Raw genomic sequence first — 25,450 nt, forward strand, 5'->3', positions numbered from 1 at the left:
GTTTTCCTGGCCTGCTCAGATGTGTGTTCAAGGGAGTGCTGCTGGTGTTGGAGGCTGGGATACTGGGATGAGTTCGGGGAGAGAAGGCTGGGGAAGAGGGTCTTTGTGATCCACTGGGTGGAGGTGGAGGGTCAGAGAAGAAAGGGAGACCACAGCATGTTTCCGGCTACAGAGCTGGGGATGACTGGGAACACTGGGTCTCAGGAACAGTAGAAGAGGTGTGGGTCTTCCTTTAGTCTGCCTGCTGCTCTGGGAGGAGCTGCCCTTTGGTTAGCGGGGGGAAGGGGGCTGCTGGAGTTCATGTCTGGGACAAAGCAACAAGTTGGGGGAGGGAGGTTGGGAAGGGATACTTTGTGGGATCCACAGGAGATGTGGGCAGGAAGAGGGAAGGCTATAGCTGGTGTTCTGTTGCAGCACTAAGGATGGGACTGGGAGATTGGGTCTGGAGGAACAGAGAGTGAGAGAGGAGAAATCTGTGGGCAGCTTGTCTGTTTTCTGGAAGTCATGGCCTGTCAAAATACTTTAAAATTTTAAATTGTTTTTAATGTAATTTTTATATAGATTTGTATGGGTGTTTTGCCCACATGCAAGTCTGTATACTATCCATTTGTAAGGTGGCCAGAAGAGGGAGTCAGATCCCCAGGAACTGGAGTGACAGTTCCTTCTTGTGAGCCACCATGTGGTGTTGAAACTTGAACCTGAGACTTTGGAAGAGTAGCCAGTGCTCTTAACCACTGAAACATCTCTCCAGCCCTCATTGGGAATTTTAGGAAGCCAGTTACCCCAATGATTCTTTAGGAGAAGAATTCCCAATATGATTTAGACACTCCTTTTACATCTTGGTTACATAGGAAAGCCAAAACAATGCAGTTTCTAAAGCACACAGCCTCATTGAATTAAAAAATTGGACATTTGCTAACCGAGGCTCATGCCTGTATATTAATACAAGCCATTGAATTCTTGTAGCAAGAGAGTCTGTGGCTTGACGGACAGACCTCTGCATTTTATTAGAATATTTATTTTTTAAGATAATAGATGCCAAAATAAACATAGTTGGAATAAATGAAGACCAGCTCAGAGGAAAGTTAAATCGCAAGCATTTCAGCTTGGCAAACTCATTCTCAGTTTCCATACATGCATAAATATTGTCATACAAATATGAATACATTGTGCCTTTACTCTCCTTTATATTCTTTCAAGACACTATTTCATGTACTTTCTTGCTAATTTGAAGTATTTCCTTCATATTCGAATTAAGGATGAGCTCTTTAAAATTACATGCCTGAAGTGCGGACTCTAAATGCTTTATTTAAATGAGCACATATTACCAGAGTGCTTTAGAAACCGATAGTGTCAGCTCTGATGGGGAAGGACACTCTCCCTGTGTTTTACTTACTACAGGACCTCATGGGGTGAACGCTTGTAACTTCATCTCCTGTGGTCCTGTAGTAAGAAGACTCTGGTGACTTAGAAGGTCCACGATGTTTTATTATAGTTCACATGTGAAGATGGATGATGCAGCACATTTCCTTGACTCTGTTTTGCATTTGTATTTTTACTTGGGGAGGGGTGATTTCTGTCCATTATCTTCCCTCTCTTACCTAAGCAGGTGTTTCTTGTGTTTCTAGTTCACTAGGGCTTCCATAGGAATGTTTTGTTGCTATGGCCAAATACCTACTTAAGGGAGCTATTTAAGGGAGGAAGGGCTAACGTTGGGTCTTGATTGTGTGTGTGTGTCTATGTATGTGTGTATATATGTTTATGTGTGTGTATGTGTGAATGTGTATGCTTATATGTGTGTGCATGTGTTTATGTATGTGTATCTCTGTGTGTGTACATGCATGTGTATGTGTGTGTTTGTATGTGTGTATGTGTGTGTTTGCATATTCCTGTGTATGTGTGGTGGTGGAGAAGACATTGTGGCTGTGGCATCAGGAATGTTCACGGGTGGATTCTTACCTGATGCTGGTCAGAGATGACTCCAGCCCCTAGTGTCCTCCTCTAGTCAGCTAGGCCCTAGTCCCAAGGATTTCACAACCTCTCAAAATAGTGTCACCAGCTGTACTCACTGTCAGATATATGAGTCTATGGGGACACATTCAAACCATAACAAACATTCATGGAAAAGCTGGTGACATCTGGATACTGTGAGTTCCGCTGAGAGTAGCACTGCTTCAATGGGAATTTCTTTGTTTTGAGAAAACGTTGTGGAAATAACCTTGGGGGAAACCAGAGGTGAGAGGTATGCCAGAGGCATCTACGTTATCTTTGCGGCTCTCCTGTAAATCTGAAATTATCCTCAAATAGGTTTATTTCTAAAAAGCCATCTCAATGTGTATGTGGCACATGTGGAATCCCAGTTACCAGGGCACTGGGGCAGGAAGACGGCAAGTCTGGGCAACTTTGTGAGACACTGTCTAAACTCAAGCAAGCAAGCAAGTGAGCGGGCGGTGGAGCGGGGTGGAGGAAGAAAGAATTAAAAGGCCTGGGGATAAAACCCAATAGTGGAGTACTAGTCACCCACAGGGTCTAGACACAGTCCTAGCACACACATTAAAAAGGCATTGAGGTTGGGTGCAGTGGTACATGTCTGAAGGTTGCCTGGGAATATGGAGACCCCCGTGTAAATAATTCAGGTTGTCTCCAGACCAGGATTGTAATTCTGGGATAAAATACACCCTGGGTTGAATCACCAGAGCTCACTCACTCACTCTCTTGCACTCTGTCTCTAGCAACACACACACACACACACACACACACACACACACACACACACACACACGCCGCGCGCGCGCCTATAGGTGAAAATTGAACATCTTTTTTTTTTTTTTTTTTTTTTTTTAAATCCACATTCCTCCATGATTGATTTTGGTGGGATGCCTGGAGGTAAATCTGAGTTGATGCTGGGGTGGACACTTGCCTGTCACGGGGGCAACTCTTCTCGTATATTTCAGTGAATGGTTCTGATTTCTCCCGTCTGTGCCTTAGATCTTGACTTTGGATTTAGAGCATTAAGACTTCTGACTCAGAGAACAGTGGGAAGGGAATGATGTATAAAACCTAGTAGGCACCCATCCTGAATGGAGGTCATCCTTCTGTCTCCAGGATAGCTTCCAGCCTGCCCTCCGTCTAAGGCAGGCTTTCCCAGCTCTGTCCCCAGAGCCCTACCTGGGGATTCCGCTATCTGTGATTCAGAGCTTTTGCTTTTCTTGGCTGAGTTTCAACCTTAGACCTGAGCTCAGATGCTAAAGCCCTGGGCTAGGAGAGAACCATGTCAATCAAAGGAGCCATTTCCATAAGTACATTCTATGAAAATATTTCAGGTTAGTACATTGTCACCGTCTTTGATTCACTATGGCAAAGTGGCCTGAGAAGAAGCAGGAGACCTATGAAGCATTTAGAAAAGGCAGAGAGTAAGGCTTGTCTACCCCATTCAATACCTTTCTATCTCTGTAAATAGAACTGGTTGCTGGGGGAAGGGGAGTGGAGCGTAACTGTGACTGGCTGTGCGTTTCTTTTGGCTGTGATGTAGATGTTTTGGAGTTAAATAATGGTGTTAATAGGACAACTTTGAATGGACCAAGATAAATCTTCAAACTGAATTCTTTTCAAGGGTCCATTTGCCAGGCATGGGTTCTATCGAGAGTGAGCACACACGCAGGAGACAGAGAAAAGTATTCTTTTCAATTGACCCTGCACCAGCCAAAGAATATGCCCCGCTGGACTCTTTCTCTGGCTAGAAGTGGACTGTGTTTAGCTTCACTTCTGCTCTCATTGAGCCCGAATTATGACCCTCCCCATTAATCCCACAGCTAGCCCAAAAGTGTGTAAGTCAATTCCCAAGTAGGTGACCCAAGAGAAGCTATTTACCACCTCGCTCTTTTCCGTCTTCAACTCTGCAACGAAGATGCTCACCATCCTTGCAGGCTACTGGGAGGCCTGGTCACTCGAAATAGCTCCCAGCAGGGTAAAAGGCCATGGCAATGGTGGAGACCCTTCTCATCATTCATTCACTCAACAGATAACAGTGTGTTATCCGTGGGTCTGGGCCATTGTGGGTGCGAGTACCCGAAAGGCAGGATCTGGTTCTTACTTCTAAATGGTGTGCTGTAACAACAGCAAAATGCACAGCTCAGGCCTGATGAGATGGTTTAGCCTATAGAGCCTATAAAAGCCTGTGGACCTGAGTTGGATATATGGAACCGACATGGTAGACCAGAAGGATGGACTCCTAGCAAGTTGTATTCTGACCTCCCTAGACATACTACGGCAGGAGCACTTTCATGTACACTAGCATGCACAAAATAAATAAATGTATGTATATAAATAAATATATATATAAACATAAATTTAAAAAACAAATACCCTTGGGCATAGTGATTCACACCTGTAATCCTAAGAAAACTACTTCTTCCTTGTTTCAGAGGGAGGTGGGGGCGGGTGGGGTGAGGACATCTTTGAGACCTCTTCTACTGTGAGGATGTAACTGGTATAAGATGGGCTAATGCAGATCATTGGGGTCTTCCCTGGGATATGGGTGCACCAACAATGACTGATTCCAACTGGGAGGTGTCTCGTTGGCTTCTCTTTGCAAAATCCCAAACTGTCTTGTATGACATTGAAAATAGAGGTCAAGGAAGAACCACGGGGCCAGACATCCGTTAAGGGAAAAACCGTAGACAAGATAATATTAATAGAGGTTAGTCAAACAGAAAAAAAAAAAGAAAAATAGTTCATGAACCTGGGGAACCCCATCCAGAAACAGTCTGGCCGTGTGCTGTGTATGGACATGGTTTGGCAGCCTTCAGCCTGTGTCGGGCTGAGACCCTAGTACTCACACAAGGTACCCTCTCAAGTTAGGTTGCAGATTTATATATTAAGTTAGGCTATAGTTCCCTGTACCCTTGTTCTCATATGGCTTAAGGCCAAATAATAGAATTTGACATTATTTCACACAGAGAGAACCAGGGCTTTAAGTCTTAGACAGTTTTGTATTCCCAATTCTTGACAACCAAGTCTGCATTCGAGAACTCCAAGAAAGATCAGATAGCCTAGTGAGGTGTTATTTTTTTCTTTTTGTTTGTTTGTTTGCTTGGTCTGTCTGTTTTGTTTTTGTTTTGTTATATAGCTCTGGTTGGTCTATAATTCACTATGTAGACCAGGCTGTCTAGGAACTCCCGGAGATCCGCCTGCCTCTGCCTCCTGAAAGCTGGGGTTGAAGGTGTGCAACCACACCCAGTCACTGAGCATTCTTGATGCCGTTCTCCAGGGTTTGTCTGCTATGGGAGAGGTGATGGGGGTGCTGGGGCAACGTCTAACCATAGAGTTCTGGCTCATAGTCTCTTCTCTGTGGTACTTTCCCTGTCTGTCTTCCTTCCTTCAGTAAATTCTTAAGTCTACTTAAACAGTTGAATTGATCAAGATGGAGCCAGGAAAAAGTTCATGCCCAGATTGCCCCCCCCCCCGCCCCCGAGGTGTCTCATTTCATTGGTCAGAAACATAGCCTGGACATCAGTCTTTAAATGCTCTTTCCTCTAGGTGTCTCATGTACAGATGAGTTTGAGACCCTCCAGGCTGAAGGAAATACACTAGGAAAAGGAATGCAAATGTATACGCGCATGCACTCGTGCACACACACACATATAAATGCATACACCATGTCCATAAACATGTGCACACTGGATTTAATTTCTTGATATGCGCCTGTTCAATGAAAAAATACCATTTTATGGCTTATCTCTTATTGTGTAAAAGGGTAAAACGTCATGGGGAGAATATCTCAAAAGAGAATGTCTTCAGAGTCCTGCGCTGATCCAGGGAAGAAGAATGACTGGAGGGAAAAGTCCAGCCCTCGTTTATAAATGAGCTCTGGGCTCCACTTCCCCACAGTTCCTGGGCTGCAATTTAAATCGCATGACGGATTGCCACCAATGGCATTGGGCATTCCTATGGGATGCTCCTCAGATTGTTGGTTGACTCTAGATTAAGGACCGAATGTGACATAAATTAATCAGAGATACAAATCGCTGGCTGTCAGAATAGCAGCTAGTCTCTGGCTAACGTCTCCTTATTTTGTATCATAAAACTGTAGTCAAGTTTAGAACAGAAACACAACTCATTGGGTATGTGGATTATACAACAGGAATTATGTTTGTTTGTTTGTTTGTTTGTGTTTTTGAGACAGGGCCTCCATGCAGTCCTATGTGGGCTGGAACTCACTATTAGACCAGGCTGGCCCTACTTCATGAATCCTGCTCTCTCTGCCTCCCAAACACTGAGATTAAAGGCATGATCACCCCACAAGAGGCACCTCAATTTCCATTACCTGAGTGTAATATGAAGGCATATGCTCTACTGGGTCGTAGTTCAACCTAAAACTAAATGACTTAAGCTATGACACTTCTACCAAAAGATGCTGCCGCTGTTGGTGCTGCTGCTGCTGTCTGTGATGTGTGTGTTCATCAGAGACAATGATAACTGTCGCAGTGGAGGTGCCTGCTGTCTGCCGGACTCTGTTGTTGCATTAAGCATATTTTGTCTCATTTTCTTCCCATGTGAGCCCTTTGTGGAGGGAATTGACTCACCCCTTCTTGAAGGTCACCCTGCTCAGAAGTCATGATGCTAGACCAGAGGCCAGCCCCGCCTCTCCCGGCAGCACCTTCCCACAGATCCTGCTGTGTCAATCGCGCACTCCAGGGCCACACAATGAGCTGCGATCGCCACCAACATTCTCTGAGTTCAGAAAGTCACCCACATAACACATTGGAAAGCCCAGAAAACTTTAGGAAGATGCCCGATGTCATTGGATCTGGAGGTTTCTTTGTTTCTGAAGAAATCTCTGACATTGATGGGGCAACCCATCTTCCTGTTGACCTTGGAGCTGCTGTGATGTGATGACATTTTCATGTTTGATGATGAGGGTTATTATCAAAGGCCTTTCAGTTTTCCATAGAGGATCATCTCTAGGATATAGTAGGTAGAAAGGAAGGTTTCATGACAGCACGCTAATATAAGGAAGTTGGAACAAGCAAAACCCTGTTTGCTTAGTTTGCATATGGTGGGGAAAAGCGACAATAAAAATGGTTTCTTTGGGTTGGGGGACAGGTGGGAGAGCTGACAACAGAAGCCAGATTTTGCGAGTTTTCATTTTGTTGCATTACTTTGGACCTGGGGAAATTATAGGAAATATGGCTCAGGCTCTTAAACACCACACTGTTCAAGTATACTTAGGCTGTTTTGTGTCTTTGACCATACCGTTGTATCTCTGAATATCAGTTTTCTTATTGATTATTGTTTCAGGGTGGACTCCTTTCTGTGCCAGAATTTGACTGGCAGGATCTTGCATAGGTAACCATAGCTGCTGTGGCTTCCTGAGTGTGATGGTCCCCGAGGGTCCAGGAGACAGCCTTTCGCAGATCTTCCCTCCATCACTTGGCTCTCCTGTGAGTTTTACCACCTTTTCTGTGATGTTCTCTGAGCCTTGGTTGGAGTAGGAGGCTTGGTCCAAATGTCATATTGTGGGCTGAGCCCCCAGTCTCTTATTTGTAACACACTGACCAGTTATGCATCACTGCATTGGTGGCTGCCATTGCCAAAAGGAGCTACTCTGATCAAGGTAGACAGCAGTCTGGGTCTGTGGGGTTTTTTTTTTGGTTTTTGAGACAGGGTTTCTCTGTGGTTTTGGAGCCTGTCCTGGAACTAGCTCTTGTAGACCAGGCTGGTCTCGAACTCACAGAGATCCGCCTGCCTCTGCCTCCCAAGTGCTGGGATTAAAGGCGTGCGCCACCACCGCCCGGCTGGGTCTGTGGGTTTAAGCACAAATATTTAGAGGGCAATTCTAAAACCATGACCACTTAGCAAAATAACAATAGCAGGTTTTTACCCAGGGTCTGTGGCTTCCCCAGTCATGGTTTTGGTTTTTTGGCTAGGATGATTGTACCAGTCATGAAATTCCCTCCTGTGGAGCAGGCCCCAGATCCAGTCGGTGAGTACACTGTTCTCAAAACAGCTGTGCCATTATCTTGCCTGGCAGACTGGTACCACAGCGTGCAGGCTCCAGAGCTGGATAAGACCATTGATTTCTTTTCTCCCCTAGCATGGGAAACTTGCTAGTTGTCTTGGTTTTAGACAACTTTTCTATCCTAAACTGTGCATCCTCTTAATTCTCTCTGAGCTGGTGGAGAGTGTGTTAGAGATGCTGAGGAATAAGGAGACCGAGATACTGACATGTAACTTAAGGATTAAGCCATTTTGCTGGGAAGTGTACACATTTCTATGCACCCTCAGGTAGGAAAAACAGGATGAATGCACACATTGTATTTGCTCTTTCTTCATGAATGATACAGGTAATTTATGTTCCCCATCAAATACCAGTCTTAGAATTGGGGATTTGACAGAATTAGGTTTGTACCACAGTGAATTTTGGAGGAATCTGTTCCTGAGTAACTGAGTAGATACTTTGCCTCTAGAGTAAAGGTGAAACTAAGGCCCCTTACTGTTGTTATGATTCCTGCTTGCTGCTCTCGCATGGAATACTTGAAATACAAACCTAAGGAAGAAGCAAGTGGTCCCTTGAAGCTTGTGTTTTATGAAACACAGATGTCAACGCTGATACTCATAACCACTCCAGGGCTAATTCTCTCTAGGTTCCCTGAGCAATTTATTGGACAAGTCTGGAGATTTGCAAAATGGATTTTATTCTCCTCATATTTTGGTTCTTAATCCCCCTTTCTGCCCAACACGTCACATTTCAATTTGCTATTTCAGAACCTTTAAATAAATCATGAGAGCTTAATGAAAGTCAAAATCAAATCAAATCAAACGGACTAACTGTTCAGTTGCTGAGTTTGACTTTAGTCATTACAGGGTTAGGAGAAATCGTGGAGCGATTTATAACCAAGCGGCCTTCTCAGTGAGAGCCGCCTCTACCAGGCAAACCCTCCCAGGTGTTCTCAACCCATCTCAAATGACACACAGAGAAAATATCTGTTCTGTAATAAGGAGCTACATGAGAACAATTCAGAGTGTATGCCCAGATCGATAGCCAATGCACATCCCATTGCATCTTGAATAGAAGGAGGGTCACTGCGGCGGGCGTTCACCACCAACTGCAAAGCTCAGAGGAGTTAAGCTCTGCCACCCGGAGGCAGCGTGGCTTTCTACAGAAAACTAGTCAAGAACTGGAAAGTGGGAGAAACCTTGTTTCCTTAACATCACCCTCTCCAGAGTATTTAAGGCTTCCAAACATCTCTAGGACTTTCTCTTTCCTCCCTGGCTCTTTGTGTTGCTGGCTGCTGCATTTTATCTTGTCCTGCCATGGCCGCACCAAAGTCCCTATAACTTGTCCTCTATTCTCTTTGTGTGGGTGCATATATGCAGATGTGCATGTGTACACGCGCATGTGTGTGTGTTTTGTTGGTTGAAAGCCCGAGGCTAACATCACATATCTTTCTCAGTTCTTCTCCACCAGCTCTCTCACTGAACCTGATAGCCTCCAGTTTGGCTAGGTTGACTCGCTAGAGAGCCATAGGCATCCCCTTTGTCTCCATCTCCTCAGTTTGAATATTACAGACACACACCTTTACACCCAGCTTTCTCCATGGATTGTGGAGCTCGAACCCTGATCCTTACACTTGCCTGGCGAGCACTTTACCAACTCAGCATCTCCCCAGCCCTCCTCTTCCCTTCCAGTCGTTCTTGCATCCTTGTTTTAGCTGTTTGGTTTTTGCCTTTGCCTGTCTTTACTTTGAGAGGGTAAAGGCCCATTTGGGGGAGTGTTGGGCAGATTTTGCTGCAATAACAAGCAATCCCACATTCAATGGCTTCTGAAAACAAACATCATCCTGTATATCAGCTGTGACTTGGTTGCGTTCTGTCTGAACTTTGGAGGCCCCACTGGACTTCCAAAACTTTGGATAAATTCATAATCTCATGTGGCTTTCACCCGGTTGGAGGAGACGTATCCATTTGGAACATCTGTCATAGAGGATAGCAGGATACAGAATTGTCTCATCTTGGCTGGGTGTGATTCCACGTGGCTACATCCTGTTGGTCAAGGTACATCATATGGCCAAGTCTAACAACAATGGGGTGGGGAAATCCAGTCTCTTTGGGGTTATGGAGCAAGGACATGAATACCAACTGGAAGGTAGTAGAATCTATTCTAAGTAGGAAGAAATTGAAAATGGACATGTCTAAGTTGTTTTCAGAAAGAAAAAGAAACTAGTTCTCTGACTTTTAGTATGCTAAGAATGATCTACACTTGTTTCATCCTGCAACTTTAGAGCCTTGACATCTCTGGAGAGGGCAGAACTGTAAGGAGCAAGTTATCACCATGGTCACAGTGGAAATTCATGGCCCAACCACCATATCACAGGTACTTCACGCAACCAAGTCACCAGTACTCATTTTGGCTTTTTGAAAAAAAAAACAGTTTGCAAAATAAATGCCATTACTATAATTAATTGAAATTCTACTTGCTGGCCACTGCTTTCACTGCACAGAACTGGAAAAGCCAAACCCGTGTCCCTGGAGTGGTGATGGAATGGGTGTGGCAGAATGCTGGTATGCTCCTGTGTGGCCTGTCCCTCCCAGTTCCTGTTGTCAATGTGGTCGTCATTGCCACCTCATCCTAAGGAGGTCCTTAGGATCTTCTCAGCCACTCTGCCTTTCTTGTAGTCTGGTAAATATTCAGTTCTCTTTTCACGTGTTGCCTATTAAGTTCTGTTGTTTGCTTTCCCACCATGCTTAACTTAAGGAACTTTGGAGTCTGGTGGGCTTTGAAGGTTTTATGCATGCTCCTGAATCTTCAAAGTCATTTGAGTTTCTGCTGTCATTTTACTCCCAGAGGCTTGGACCAGTGTGGGATGAGGAGGGACAGGAGGCAGAGGTCTCTTTGGAAGCACACTGCAGCGACAACTCTCTTGATTCTTCATAGCCTGTCTTCTCTCAGTCGAGGTGACTCGGCTTTTCTAGAATCCTTCCAAATGTATTGTGGGGCTCTCTCCCCGTCAGAGGGTGTTCTCTCTCAGTCAGAGGGTGTTCTCTCTCAGTCAGGGGGCGTTCTCTCAGTCAGAGAGCTCTCTCAGTCCTTTGGCCTGCTATATAACAAAAGTTCCACAGACTATGCATCTTATAAACATTCGATTCACACTGTCCTGAATTTTCTCTTCAGCAAGGACTACTTCCTGCTTCCAAGTTTGCTCTCTTACTGAGTCCTCACAGAGAGTAGGTAGCAGGAGAGCTCTTTGGGCCCCTCTCATAACTGGATACTAATCCCACCCTGAGGGCTCCACCCCTGAGGGCTCCACCCCCTAATAAGTGTCAGTATAATAATCCCGGGGTAGAGGTAGAGGCATGCACGAGCTTTCAGTTTGTAATAGGGACCTTTGAGCATCTTAAGGACAGTATGAAGAAAAGTTGGGTGGAACCAAAACACCCTGGATTTCTAATTTGGGATTTCCTGGAAGATAGTGGAGAGGTGGCCTTGGTTGTTGAAGCAAGGCAGTAATTGGGGATTTCCAGCTCTTATTTCTTTGTCTATAGAACAAAACACAGTTTTAGAAGTTTTTAGGTTCAATAAGTAATTGTTTAGTTGGGCCACTGATCTTAATAGAGGCCATTGTTCTCTTCTTCACGAGAAATGTTACTGCTTTCCGTCCTCAGCAGGAGGAAAGACTCAGAGGAAGGGTGGACATCCCCTCCTCTTGGAACTAGAGCCACAAGGTCAGCTCTCCATAGCCGTGACAAAATGCTTGAAATAATCAGCTCACAAGGAGAAAATCTTTGCTTCTGATCAGTTCCATAGACTTCCTAGTCACTTGTACCCCCATTTCTCTGGGATGTGTAGCACTTTGTTCAGCCCCGAGTGTCTGGAGAGTACAGCAGGAGGCACAAGTAAGGCACATGCAACAACATGCATGGCCTGGGTGGCCTAACTTCCTTCCACTAGCCCCGCCTCTTCCTGTGTTCTTTTGATTGACATGTGGAGAGGAGAGGGCACTGTGGATATAAGGCAAGCACTCTGCCACTGAGTTATCCCCGAAGCCCACAAACTCCTTAACGGTTTCACCGTCTCCCATCAGGACCACGAGCTGACAGCCAAACCTTGATTAGCCTATGGGCCTCTAGGGCACATTCTAGAACCAACTTGGCTATCCAAGATTTCTCTGATGCTCAGATTTGGAGTATTAAGAACTTTAGTCTGTGTGTGTTGTGAGAACATGACCAAACATAACATAATCACCGTTGTTTGGAAAAGAACTGCAAAGGGTAGACATCTTCATTTCTTCTCTATTCATCCTGCCCTAGACTATGTTTCTTCCAGTTCCTTCTACCTTACTGTTGAGCTTTGGAAAATCAAGTCTCATGATGCATAATGAAAGCCATACACATGTGTGCGTGCACATGTGTACGTACACACACACACACACACACACACACACACACACACACACACACACAGCAGGGACCAGGCCAATTATGGCTACAGAGAAAGTTATTTTTAGAAATGATTTACTTGTATGGGTCTTAACCATGTGTATGCACATGTATCCGTGAATGGGTATGTGGACATGGATGTACGTGCCTGTGGAGACCAGACGGGGGCAGCAGATAGCCTGGAGCTGGAGTCACAGGCTACTGTGAGAGACCCCATGTAGGTGCTGGAATCCTAACCTCTGCAAGAACAGTAAGCATTCTTAACCACAGATACATCTCTCTAGCCTGCATAGAAAGATCTTGTCTTGAGAAACAAAACCAAAATAAATGCACAGAAACCAGTTTCTGCGCTGTGCTAGCAGTTCCTTGGAGTGAACGGATATGTGCCTTGTTGGATGATAGATGCTTTCCGGTGCAGAGATTCCAGCCACTCAGAAAATTAAGTGGGTGGTTCGGTGTTTTGTCTGTAAATAGAGGCAAGCCTGGTCTGTTCTAATGTTCTTTTTTTCTTTTTAAACTACAGGTTGGTGTACCATGTGGATGCAGTGATTTGACCAGCCACCTGGAAAGTTCCCGTATATGAAAAGTAAGTGTGTCTGGAAAAAAAAAAAAAAACATAGTTCATTGAGTCCTTTAATATAAAACAACTTTTCAGCTTACAAAAATAAAAAGAGGAACTGTGCTCTGTGCTGTGTTCGAAACTAGACTGGGAGGAAAAAGAAATGCGATTCTGAAGAATTTCCTTCAGGTGTAACTAGAGCCTAGGAAACTTGAAGACATTGGCTGTCAGACACAACAGTATGTCTTATTAATAAAAAAAGAAAGGGTGCAAAACTATCAAATTGGGAGTGCAAATTTGTGTACACAAGGCATTTTCTCACAGACCTTTCCAATAATGCGCTGTCTACCACTTACTATTGTATTGATAGAGTTAGTATAAAAAAAGAAATTTTTCATGTTTACTATCTAATGGAATTGATAATTCAACGTTATCTTAATAAAAAAGACATAGAGTGTATGAAATTAAATATAGTCACTGTTACATGATGGGCAAAAATCAGTAAAATTTGCCTTTGGGGTGTGTGCGGGAGTGCAGACTGCACATGTCATTGCCTGCATGTGGTGGGGTGAGGACAAGCTCGGATGGGGATGCTCACTGTCTCACAGACTCCTGTGGTTTCTCCTGTCTCTACCTATCTCCCTGCAGAAGGATGCTGGGATGGCAGATGTGTGTAGGTTTTACCCGGCTTCTGGGGACCCAATCCCAGGCCATCAGGTTTATGAGGCAAATGCTTTACCCATGGACTCATCTTTCCAGCTCCTGAAATTTGCCTTTCTAGTGGATATTAGACGAACATTCCGCCCAATGGCATCTTAGGCCTACTGTGAGCCTGTGCAGACACGGTGACAACTCCATCCACCTTGTATAGGATGTGGTGACACTGTATCCACCTTGTGTAGGACGGGTGACACTGTATCCACCTTGTATAGGACGGGTGACACTGTATCCACCTTGTATGGGACACGGTGACACTGTATCCACCTTGTGTAGGATGGGTGACACTGTATCCACCTTGTGTAGGATGCGGTGACACTCCATCTTCCTTGTGTAGGATGTGGTGACACTCCATTTACCTTGTGTAGGACATGGTGACATGGATGCGGTGACACTCTATCCACCTTGTGTAGAATGTGGTGACACTCTATCCACCTGAGGGTTGGAAGTCCCATTCTGATAAGAGAGTGAAACAGTATTTGTAATTCTTGCTTATTCTGAACTTGTATGGTCCTTGTTCTGAGAGACAAAGGAAGGACGTTTTCATGCGAGGACCTGAAGAAGTCTAAGACCCACTATTAATCTGACTGCTGCCTGGATCGGGCTGTATTTGGCAATTTTACTAGGCATCTATTACTCCAATAATGTTGTACAACACAAACCTCTTCAATCCCAGTGGCTTACATCACAAACATTTACTTTTCTTATTCATATATCTGAGGATTGGCTGGTATTCAGCTGCTCTTGGCTCAGCTCCTCTGGGCATGGCTCCCAGCTACAAGTCTACTTTGGGCTTGCTTCATAGATTTCCTCCAGGAATTAGCACCACCTGGGGCACATCTACTTGCGGTGATGGCAGAAACACAAGAGGTTAAGTCTCGCCATGGAAGCGCATTTAAAACCTCGGTTATATTACTTTCACATCTGTCTTTCAGAGTGAGTTCTCTGGGCAAGCCAAACATCAGTGGTCTGAAGGAAAACATGGACTCGTTGAGAGCTATTGCAAAGTCTCGTGATGAGAGTCATGGACAGGTCATTCTGAAACAAAAAGGGAGTAAAGAATAGGAAATAATGCAGGTGACCACAGTTATGTGATTGGTATTGAGGGTGGCAGGAAGGGGCTGTGGATGTAGTTTATTGATAGAGCCCTTGCCTAGCATGCACAAAGCACTGAGTTTGCTCCCCAGTGTCAAATAAACCGGATGTGGCAGTACACACCTGCAATCCTAGCATTGGGGAAGAGAAGAAGGTTAAGGTTATACTCATCTACTGTAGTGAATTGCAGACCAATGGAGGCTATAAGGGACCTGCATATAATAATAATTATGGTAATGATGATGCAAGCAATATATATTAGAAACACTTCTAGCATGTGAACCAAGGTGGGAGAATGCAGATGTGGCTAGCTGGGCATATTTGTTGTTGGGCTGAAGCTAAATGATTAACAGTCATGTGATGTTCTCCAAGAGTTAGAAAGTCTGAGAGGACTAGCACTAGCTGGCCTGTCTGAAGGCGATGCTGATAGACTGATGAGATCATGCATTGGAAAAAAAGTTTTATTTGGAAGGCAGAGCCTTGGCCAACAACTAGGTAAGTGGTAGGTGGGTGCATCCGTCTCTGGATCGGCAGTGAGTGAGACCAGGAAGGACAGAACAGGCTCCAACCCCTCTGAGGTGCCTGGTCAAGAGGAACATCCCAAGTCTACGTCTTTCTCACTTCTTTGTTTCTATGATGTCAGGGCTACTTCCTTCCCCAAAACCTCCTCAGTGGCTAAGCATCACAGTGCTGCATGCGATGATCTGTGACGGCCTCGGAAAGTTCTTCTGGTCCCTCTGGCAGGTGACTGATGAGTGAAGGGGGGCTGGAACTCTGCCTGAGTTGGGGTTGTCATCACTAAGACCAGCCATGAAAGTCTGGTCCACAATACCTGGCAGCATGCCTGGGCTGCAGCGTGCTCTGTCAGGAAAAAGCAGATACCTCATGTCTGGTGGTACAAACCCTTAATCATCACACAGTGGTCTGCAGAGCTCCAGGTATTTGAGGCCAGCCTTTTCTACACAGTGAGTCCCAGGACAGCCAGCACTTCATACATTGTGAAACCCAGACTCCAAAATAAACAAACAAGACCAAACAGATCATAGCACTTTCAGAAGTTACCTAGGTGAGAGTCATGCATCACCTAAATCCAGCATCTTCCACATACAGTGAGAAGGATACCAGATAATTTACTATACATAATAGACCGAGTTAAAAAAAAAACAAAACACATAAGCCAGGTAGGGTAGCACAACTCTGTAATCCTAGCACTTGGAAGGTTGAGGCAGGAAAATCATGTGTTAGAAGTAACCTTGACTACACAGCCCTTGTCTCAAAAAACTACCCACTGCCACTGCTGAGGCTGTGAGCATAGCAAAGCTGCCCCCACTACTCATCTGTCTTGTGGGGCATGGGAGGAAGAGAGATTATCGCTCCCTGCCCCCCATCAACACCTGAGGCAGGTGGGAGGGCTGGCCCTGTGTCTCACCAGCTGCAACACTCAGGAGAGCAGGCCCTGCACCTCACCTGGGCAGCACAGTAGAGCCGATCCTGTTAGAGCAGGTATGGGTGAACCAGCCCTGATGTGAGCATGGAAGAGCTGTCTTGTGATGCCTTGGGCTGGGGAGAGATGCCCCTCCCCCTATCAATACCTGAGGCAGGTGGGAGAGCTGGCCCTGAAGTCACAGTAGTGGGAGAAGGGGCGCTGCCCTTCATTAGCTGCGGCAGTCGGGAGAGCAGGCCCTGCACCTCACCTGGGAAATGCAGTAGAGCTGACCCTGAAGATGTAGGTGTGAGAGAATCAATTCTGAGGATGTGAAAGCCCAAGAACTGGCACCCCTTGCTCACTGCTGCAAGGGGTGAACTAGCCAGGGCAATGCTGGAGAACTCACCAACAGTGGTGGCAAAGACAGTGGAGAGCTGGTGGGCTGACCAACCCTGCAACTACCCAGTCCCAACATCCACTCCATGTGATCTGCTGATCTGCTGGAGCACAGTGCGGGGTAGGGGAGTATATGTGCAGCTTCCATGATGAGATTTTCTCCTTCTTACCCCTCCCTTCCTCTTAAATTTTATTTTGTTTTATTTTGGGATGGGACAGGAGATGGGTGGGATTGAGAGGCATGATGTGAAAGACACAATGAATGAATGAATGAATGAATGAATGAATGAATGAAGCTGAATGCAACCACAAGCATCAGATTGTATTTTCATTCCACTAACACTCAGTAGAATTTACTGTTTGGCCAAAGGAAATGGCATTCTTCAAATTTATTTTTCCTTCTATGTTCTCCTTTGTAATAATAAAATAACAACTCAAAAAGAACAAAACAAAAAAAAACAAACTACCCACCTACCAAACCATAACTACCACAATAGCCAGCAGGCATCATTTAATAAGGGATAGCTTGAAGAAAACAAATACCCCACACATCATAAAAGTTCTAGTATATTTACTTGTGTGTGCGTGTTGTGTGTGGGTGCGCTTGTGTGCAGGTCCATGTGCGTAGTACACAAGTATGTGGAGACCGTGCTCAACCGTGGTGTTATTTTTCTAGGAGTCATTCACCTTGTGTTTTGAGACAGCATCTCTCACTGGAATCCGGGCTTTCTGGAATTATAGGTATAGCCCACTAGCCTTTTCATATGTTTTGTCTTAAAATATGGGCTCTGGGGACCAAATTTAGTCCCTTACACTTACATAGTAAGCACTGCACTGACTAGGTTGTGCCCTAAGCTCTGTTTTCTTTTTAAAACTCAGTTTCATATTCTATAGACACTGCTAACCTCAGACAGGGCTGCTAGGAACAGACTGGGACCTTATTTAAAAGACAAAAATTCCTTGAATGCTCCCAGCCGAGGAAGTCTGCTTACAAAATCCTTACAAAAACGTTTCATGGTAGGAATGTCTACCTCCCTGCTCAAGGTGGACAGGTATTCCTACCTCTGTCACCACTCCCCAGGCCTCACCACAGAATTACCCCAACCCCATCTGGCCAGATGCTTGCTCCAGGGAGAAGGAAGTGTTAGTCACTGCTTGGATCCCACAGTTCAGCTTAATGGGTTGTAAGCTGTCTATCCTCAATAAACGAATAATGAATAGATCTAAAGTCAATGATCTATGTTCTCGGGGCATATCCACTGCCCACATCAACTCAGGCATGCCACTGACTTCCCAGTCACGGGCAAGCCATGAACGTAAGGCGGATGACTGTAAGTTATGGTGCCGAAGTGTTGTGCTTTATACGACCTGTGCACTGGCCGAGTTTGGAAACAAGGGATTGATGCAGGACGGGCTGTGTAATGAGTAACACTGAATGACCCAGGTGTGTTTGTGTGCCCGTGTGTGTATGTACGTGCATGTGTGTGTGATTTGCTTATGCTTGATAGCCTTTTTTGCTAGATTTACTGAGAACTTGTATTTCCTCTGTTCAAGGGAACTTCCCCATAGTATTTTAAGATAAAACCTGGCCTCTTGTGGGTTCTACATGGAAATTCACCAGGACGTCACCAGCTGTTGTAAAGGTCTGCCTCTTTTCCTGTCCTGAAATAGCCAGTCTGTGCAGCACCAGGAAGCTCAGTCGACCCTGAACTTGGACTGAAGCCACCAGGGTCAGCAGTTCTCCCACAATGCTCAGCGGGTGGGATTTTTGTCTCTGCAATTGCCTCTTTTTACCCCTTGTTCTAGCAACCCTCCTTTAGCTCCCACAGCTCGCAGGCTTTATGCTTCTGGAGAGGGCCACCCTCATCGGCGGAATGCTTTTCCAGTCCTGGCATGCATTTCCTCTTCTAATCCATGCGTTCATGTGAGATTTCTCTTTAAAAATGTATCTATAGACCCAAAGGCTCCAGAGGGTCATCTGCCCTGAGTGAGCTTAAGCCAGCATGGGAAGAGTGGGTCACAACCACCCTGGTGTGAGTAAAGTCATCCCAAGGTGGGCATGCTGGTGCACACCTTTAGGACTAGCACTTGGGAATCAACTGGGGCCAGGAAGATCTCTGTGAGTTCAAAGGCAGCCTGGTCTACATAGTGAGTTCCAGACCAGCCAGAGCTATGTAGTGAGAGTCTACCCACTGCCCCAGAATAAATAAATAAAAACCAACCAACCCTCTATTTCCTTGTCCCACTGTGGCCACACTGAATAAATCCCCTGCCTCTGCTTTACACTATCCTGTCTCTATAATTGGTGTATTGGGGAGAGGTAGCCCAACCTACCTTGCTTTGATCCTGACAATACCAGTAGTAGGGACAGGTATGACAGAGCATCTCAGCTAATTGTCCCCAAGCTGCCAGCTTTGGAGGACACAGGATGCACAACTAGGACACTGTATATGTGAGATGCCATTGGCCCCTGGGACCCATGGCCAGGTTCCAGCTGTGCTGCTGGGCATATTAGCCAGCTACACCTGGACAAAGCAGACAGAGGTGTCACGAGAGGCAGCCAGATGTTCTCCAATTTCATACTGAAACAGGAGTCTGGATCTCTATGTGTGCCATTCCAACAGTGAACACTATCTAACCTGTTTAACAAAGCCCTGGGGCAGTCAGTTAGAACAGTCCAGTTCTAGGTCCAGCCCAATGGTCTTCTGTGATGGGAAGACTCTGACTCTTGGAAACCCTTCCCAGGTGTCACATGTCTGGTTCCTGGGAATGCTGTCATTATTCACGGCACTGTGTGAGAGTCAAGATTATGCTCTTGTCTGAGACTCCTTGGGTCTTGCTCCTGTGTGAGTAACTTCTGTCAATTGAAAGCAGAGCTCACACCTCAAAGGAAAAAGGAGTTTATTCAAGAGCTGAATGTGAGTGACATTGACCTGGGAAACATGAATTCCATTTACCCCAAATTCTATGTTCCAAGGTGGTAGCAGTTTCAAGAGTTTTTTTTTTGTTGTTTGTTTGTTTTTTGTTTTTTTGTTTTTTAACGATAACAGACAAAGAAAGTCATAAGGTCACTTTTCAAGATCCTTGGTGGGTTACAGCAATGGGGGCGCAGTCTCTGCTATATGCTTCAGATTCTTTATATCATGTGATCTACTCCATGTGGTCCAGTCCACTGTGTGGACTGCTCCATGAAAGGCTGAAGCCTCTCTGACACTAAGTGAATGGGACTTGGCTGAATTAGTGATTCCAATGGGGGTTTGGTTCTGAATTGAGTCCAACCTCACCAGGGACACTGTAGGCTGGAAGGAATAAAACTCACCCCAAAGGAAAACAAGATAATTCTCAAAGAAATGGAACATCCTGGGAGTGGGAATAATGAATGGATTTGTGATTGGGCCCAGGGTGCAGTGACAGGTGTCCTTCATGGAACACAAAGTCCTTGTTAAGAAATGGAGATTACGACTAAGCACGGTGATGCGTGTCTGTAGGTGCAGCAGGAGGATGGTGGCTTCAAAGCCAGCCTGAGCCACATGGTAAGACCTGTCTCAAAAAGTACTTTAGTAATTAATTCAAGATTGTAGTCTTTAATCAGGTAAGCTAGTTAGTCTCAGCAGCACCAGAATTCAGAAGGTAACATCCATCCTTTTAGGGTACATCAACCGTCCTCACTCTGACCAATGAGAGTAGGGAACAGGGAAGCCCTCCTTGGTTCCAAATAATGTTCCAAGAGACTATCCTGTGGAGAAGGAGCAGGATGCTACCAGCTTTTACTTGTAAGACTGGCTTCCAAGATGGACAAACAGGCCGAGATAGGAAGCATTCATCCTCTAATGAAGAAAATGAGATGATGCTTGGGGCTCCCCACCTCTGAATCCCTATCGACAAGAGATGTCCAGGTCTCCTAGCAACACACACAGATACATACACACTCACCGCAGGCTACACATCCATGCATACTCACTGCCATCTGGGTTGGTCCTCTGGTGCAAAACACTGGCCACGTAGTTTGTCTCCATTCAGACACAGGCAGCGACTGGGGGATTGCTTGATAACACGAGGTTCCGAATGGGAGGGAGAAAGTCACAGAGAGCATATGTTTTAAGCCCACACCAAAGTTAGCTAAGAAATTATAGGTCACTGAGGGTGCTCTGTGCCATATAAGACCTCTTAACCACCTCAAGGGTCTCAGGAGGCGAGTCTGGACACAGGGGAGACCCAGAGAATGTCAGTGGGCAGGCCTCTGACCCTCCTAGGCCAGTCAAGTCCTGCTGGACCATGATCTGGTTTCCCAGAGGGCTCCTCCCAGAGAAGGACCTTGCTTCCTTCCACAGCATGACTGCTACAATTTGTACCCAGAGTCACTCAACAACCCGTGTGTTGGAGATTTGGTCTGTAGCTTGGGTGATAGTGGAACCTTTAAGAGATGGGTCCCAGTAAGCAGTAGGTCTTCAGATCATTGGGTCTGTGCCCTTGTTGGAGACTGAAGGAAAATATGGGACCCTGTTGCATTGCTCTTACTTCCTGTCCGTGAAGTACACCATTGCTTTTTTTTTTTTTTCTGACATGTGTTCCTGTGATGATGTATTACTCCAAGAATTGAACTCAACAAGTCATGAGTTAAATCCTCTAAGACTGTGAGTCCAAATGAACCTTTTCTCTTTGTAAGTTGATTGTTTGGGGTATTTACTTCAGTAAAGGGAAACCATCTAATACACTGGCTGCTCTACCCAAGTCTTAGAAACTGGCACAACCTCAGAGGCCAGTAATTAGCATCCCAGTCCCCTTTCGCCCACTTCCTGGCTGACCCATTCCGACTTGGACCAAGTGACAGTGCTTGCTCTACTGTGACCTTGGCTTTATTCCAAGATTACCATCTCTTTTTCCTAGCTGGCTGGCTGCTACCACAGATAAACTTTCTAGACTCGGGTCACCGCACAATCCTACCTTGGGAAGAGACACTTGACTGCACTATAGGGTTTGGATCTTCAGGGACAGTCTGTTACATCAAACTCAGGTCAGCAGAAAGGCAAACTTGAACTTAGTGACAGGGTTTATCTTCTCAACAAGTTTTTTTTTTTTTTTTTTTTTTTTTTTTTTTTTTTTTAGCTTATTGTGTGAGTGGCCATAGGCAAAGTTGAAGGCTTTCTTTTCTTTTGGTTGATTTTCACTTGTGTTTACCTAAAGAGCCTCTGTAGCATCTCCTACAGAAGTTTTGTCGGCGCTGATGAGACGTCTCAGGTGGTAAAGCACTTGCCTTACACGCATGATGACCTGAGTTTGAATCCGAGAGTTTATGTACAAAACCAGGTGTGGTGGTGTGACCTTGTAATCCCAGTGCCTGTGGGTGGGGGGGCAGAGAAAGATGGGTCCCTAAAAGCTCGTTGATGGTCTGGTCTAGCCTACTTAGCAGAGACCGAAGCCGAGGAGAGACCCTGTGTCAAACAAAAGGTGAACAGTACCTGAGAAACTGATACCTGAAGTTGTCCTCTGTACACGCATTCACCTTGAGGACTCCTCCCATGAACACGTGTGAATACATCCACACTAGAAGAAATCGTGTGAGGAATTAAGGAAGGTAAGGGTGGGGGTCCCTGCAACTGTCTGTCACACAGGGAGTTGAACTGAATGAAGAGGTAAGATAGAAAACCTGGTACACATTGGCTTTATCAAACTGGATCACACTTCAGGGAGTCTACTGGTAGGCAGTTTATTCCTAGTGTATTTAAGCGCAATATAATTTGGAAAAAAGTCTCTGGGTATAATGCAATTCCTGGTACACAAAGAAGTGTAATTACATTGAAACTTAACTCAGGGTCCACATCATTTCTTCCAAGAAGATAGGTTCTAGAGATAGGCTACCAGGACTAGCTTAAGGGCCTAAGGGTCTGGCCTGGTCTTGGTCATTTGGCATTGAGGTCATTTTGGCTATTAGCCACCTCTGGTCCTGGTTGTGGGATCTTGGGGGAGCCTCTGGCTATAATGGACATTTAGACGACTAGCAACCTCCAATTTTGGTTGTAGGAGCTTGATATGGCCTGGACCAACAGATAATGCAAATCAACAGGTTGTCAATCTCCAGTTCTCAGCTTTCTGGATGGAAGAACAGGTTTTTCATCTTTCCCATTGGAAAGACAATCCTGTGTGCTTAACATTGCTGGTTTCTCTGGAGATTTGTGGGCACAAGGACCTTGGTGCTATGCTCCTAACAGTTGAAGGACATAGATCTTCTTGTTGGTGTAGTGATCAAATGCGATCCCACAAGGGAACTCACTCACCAAGACTCGTTACCCTTATCTAATGTGTTCTCCCAGGTCAGGCACATCTGAGCATTAACACCTTTGCACTTGGAAGTGGACACTGTAGAACACTCCCCTGGAAGCATCCTAAGGATTAGATGGGGTGATGTGCATGTCCGCTGAGCCTTGGGAGATGCTGATTTCTCTCTTCTTTCTGACCCTGGAAGAATGTGCTCTCCATGGCACTGCTGAAACATTCCTAAAAAGAAACTCTTAAGTAACTTCAAGCACTTTTGTGCACAAGGCAGTCTCGCTGCTAATGGAATCAGTGACAAACTCTGTCTGCTCATGGTCCCTCCTGGCAACTGGTGCTCCCAGATGTGCTAGGATGGAGGAGGCCTTCCTTGCCTTTTCTCTGCATAATCACACACATGGCATCTTCAGGGCTATGTGCAGAAAAAAAAAAAAAAAAGGAAAAAGCAGAAACGACATCTGGCATTGAACAGACCCCATCCTCATAAGAATTCTTGCACACGGAAAGGAGCGTCAACCTCAGGACCAGATGCTGGAAAGCACACACCCGAAAAGTGGTTGTTGGACTTACTGCCAACTCCGCTGTGCCTCCTCAGGGGAGCCAGAGAAGGTGCTGATGTGCAACGAGTCTCTTAGGGACCTGCAGACAAGAAGCTAGTGTCACTGCTGTTTAAAAGACCAGGTTCTGGGGGCTGGGGAGATGCCTCAGTCAGTAGAGCACCCACCTTGGGGACCTGAATTTGGACCCCCAGCATCCAGGTAAGCAGTCAGGTGTGGCAGTGTGTACCTATTACGTAGTGCTGGGAAGGTAGAGACAGCAAGATTCCCATGTCTCCCTAGCCACTGAGCTTCAGATTTGGTAAGGGGTTTGGTCTCAGATAATTAATAATACTAATGATAATGATGGTGGTGGTGATGATGATGACAACAACAACAATAATAAAAATATGGAGAGATATTAAAGAAGATACTTGACATAGACCTCTGGGTTGCACACACATATGTACACTCACACACACATGTAGGCATACACACCTGCATACACACACACACACCCCTGCACACCATAACCCTATACACACATACACACATAATACATACACACCTGTACACACAAACCAAGACCCAGCTCTGTTACCATACAAACCTGAAGAGGGTCAGCCTCTGAGGTGCTGTTCTAGTGAGGAGAAATCTGGGGGGTAGTGGTAGCATGTCTCACCTTGCCCTAGCTAAGTACCATCCTGCCGTGTGGTTCTTGGGAGACAATGGCTTTCCAGGAACATCCCCATCCCACTGAGAGTTATCTCTGCAAATGATGACGACAGGGGCTTTGTGCAGTGTCGGATTCTCATGAATGCTACATTTCAAAGAAGGAAAATGGTAGTGAGTCATTTCCTAATCCTTAAGTGTCTCAGTGAAGCCGTGATGGAGATGGCCATGGGCCAAGAGCTGCGGACGTCTCTTTGGCCTGCATTTATTATGGTTCATTTCCTCAGAGTCTAATTTTCACTTTTAAATGAAACTCATTACAAAGTCCCACATGAGGTCGTGGGTCAGCCTGTGCTGTCCTGAGCCCCTGAGGATGCTTCTCTTCACATCCCACAGAAATCTCTCTGGCATGAAGGAAAACGTCGCTTGCTGACAGGTTTGGGTGTTTGTCTAGTGCTGTGTTTAAGATACTGCATAGAAATAGTTATATTTTTAGCTGTTCTTAACAACCTTTGGAAGATTTGGCAAATGGTAGGTTTCTAAGAAACCTGGGACAAATGGCTAGCAGAAGTGCCTACTAATATATCAAAGCGGATGCTGACCAGCTCTCTCAATATCACTTGGTACCTCTCACTCCCAGAACTTCCCTCAGCATCACTCACCCCCCAGAACTCCTCACCCTAAACTTCTCCAGCCCAGGGCTGGGCTTCCCTTCCCCTAGCTTCGGATCCCTATATATCTCAGTCATTTTGGCTATGCGCCCTCTTGATCTCTTTGCTTGCTCTTGGTCTCTTGGTCCACAGCTTACTCCCTTGGTCTGCTCATCCCCTCTTCCTCTTTCCCTCTCCCCACTTTTTTTCCTCTCATGGCCTATTTCAGTCTGGACCCACCTAGATGTCTCTGGCTGTACTGTCCCTCACATCTTCTCAACCATACCTAGGAGCAACTGTGTCTTCATTGTAATTCAGGTGACACTAACGAAGTTTCTATCTGCACTTGGCTAGAGCTCAGCTCCTTCCAGGCGACTCCCGCTTCTCAGTTTCCCATAGTCCCCATCCTCTCTATTGCTCTCTTCTTTTTTTTCCTTTATTAATTTATTTATTAAAGATTTCTGCCTTCTCCCTGCCACCGCCTCCCATTTCCCTCCCCCTTCCCCATCAAGTCCCCCTCCCTCGTCATCCCTAAGAGTAATACGGGTTCCCTGCCTTGTGGGAAGTCCAAGGACCACCCACCTCCATCCAGGTCTAGTAAGGTGAGCATCCAAACTGCCTAGGCTCCCATAAAGCCAGTACGTGCAGTAGGATCAAAAACCCATTGCCATTGTTCTTGAGTTCTCAGTAG

General features: G+C 45.6%; 1 protein-coding gene across 2 annotated transcripts in view; it reads left to right on the forward strand.

Annotated features, from left to right (window-relative positions):
- Positions 1–25,450, forward strand: part of Cd83 (CD83 molecule) — an 86,888-nt gene that overhangs the window by 32,264 nt on the left and 29,174 nt on the right. Inside the window, exons 2-3 of one of the 2 annotated variants that reach the window (XM_057787528.1) lie at positions 7,300–7,442; positions 12,962–13,024. In XM_057787528.1, the coding sequence (XP_057643511.1) occupies positions 13,018–13,024 (7 nt within the window). In that variant the 5' untranslated portion in view covers positions 7,300–7,442; positions 12,962–13,017. The remainder of the gene's footprint in view (positions 1–7,299; positions 7,443–12,961; positions 13,025–25,450) is intronic. The other variant, XM_057787529.1, reaches the window with a different exon arrangement.

This window comes from Chionomys nivalis, chromosome 13 (genome assembly GCF_950005125.1).
Source record: "Chionomys nivalis chromosome 13, mChiNiv1.1, whole genome shotgun sequence".
NCBI lineage: Eukaryota > Metazoa > Chordata > Mammalia > Rodentia > Cricetidae > Chionomys > Chionomys nivalis.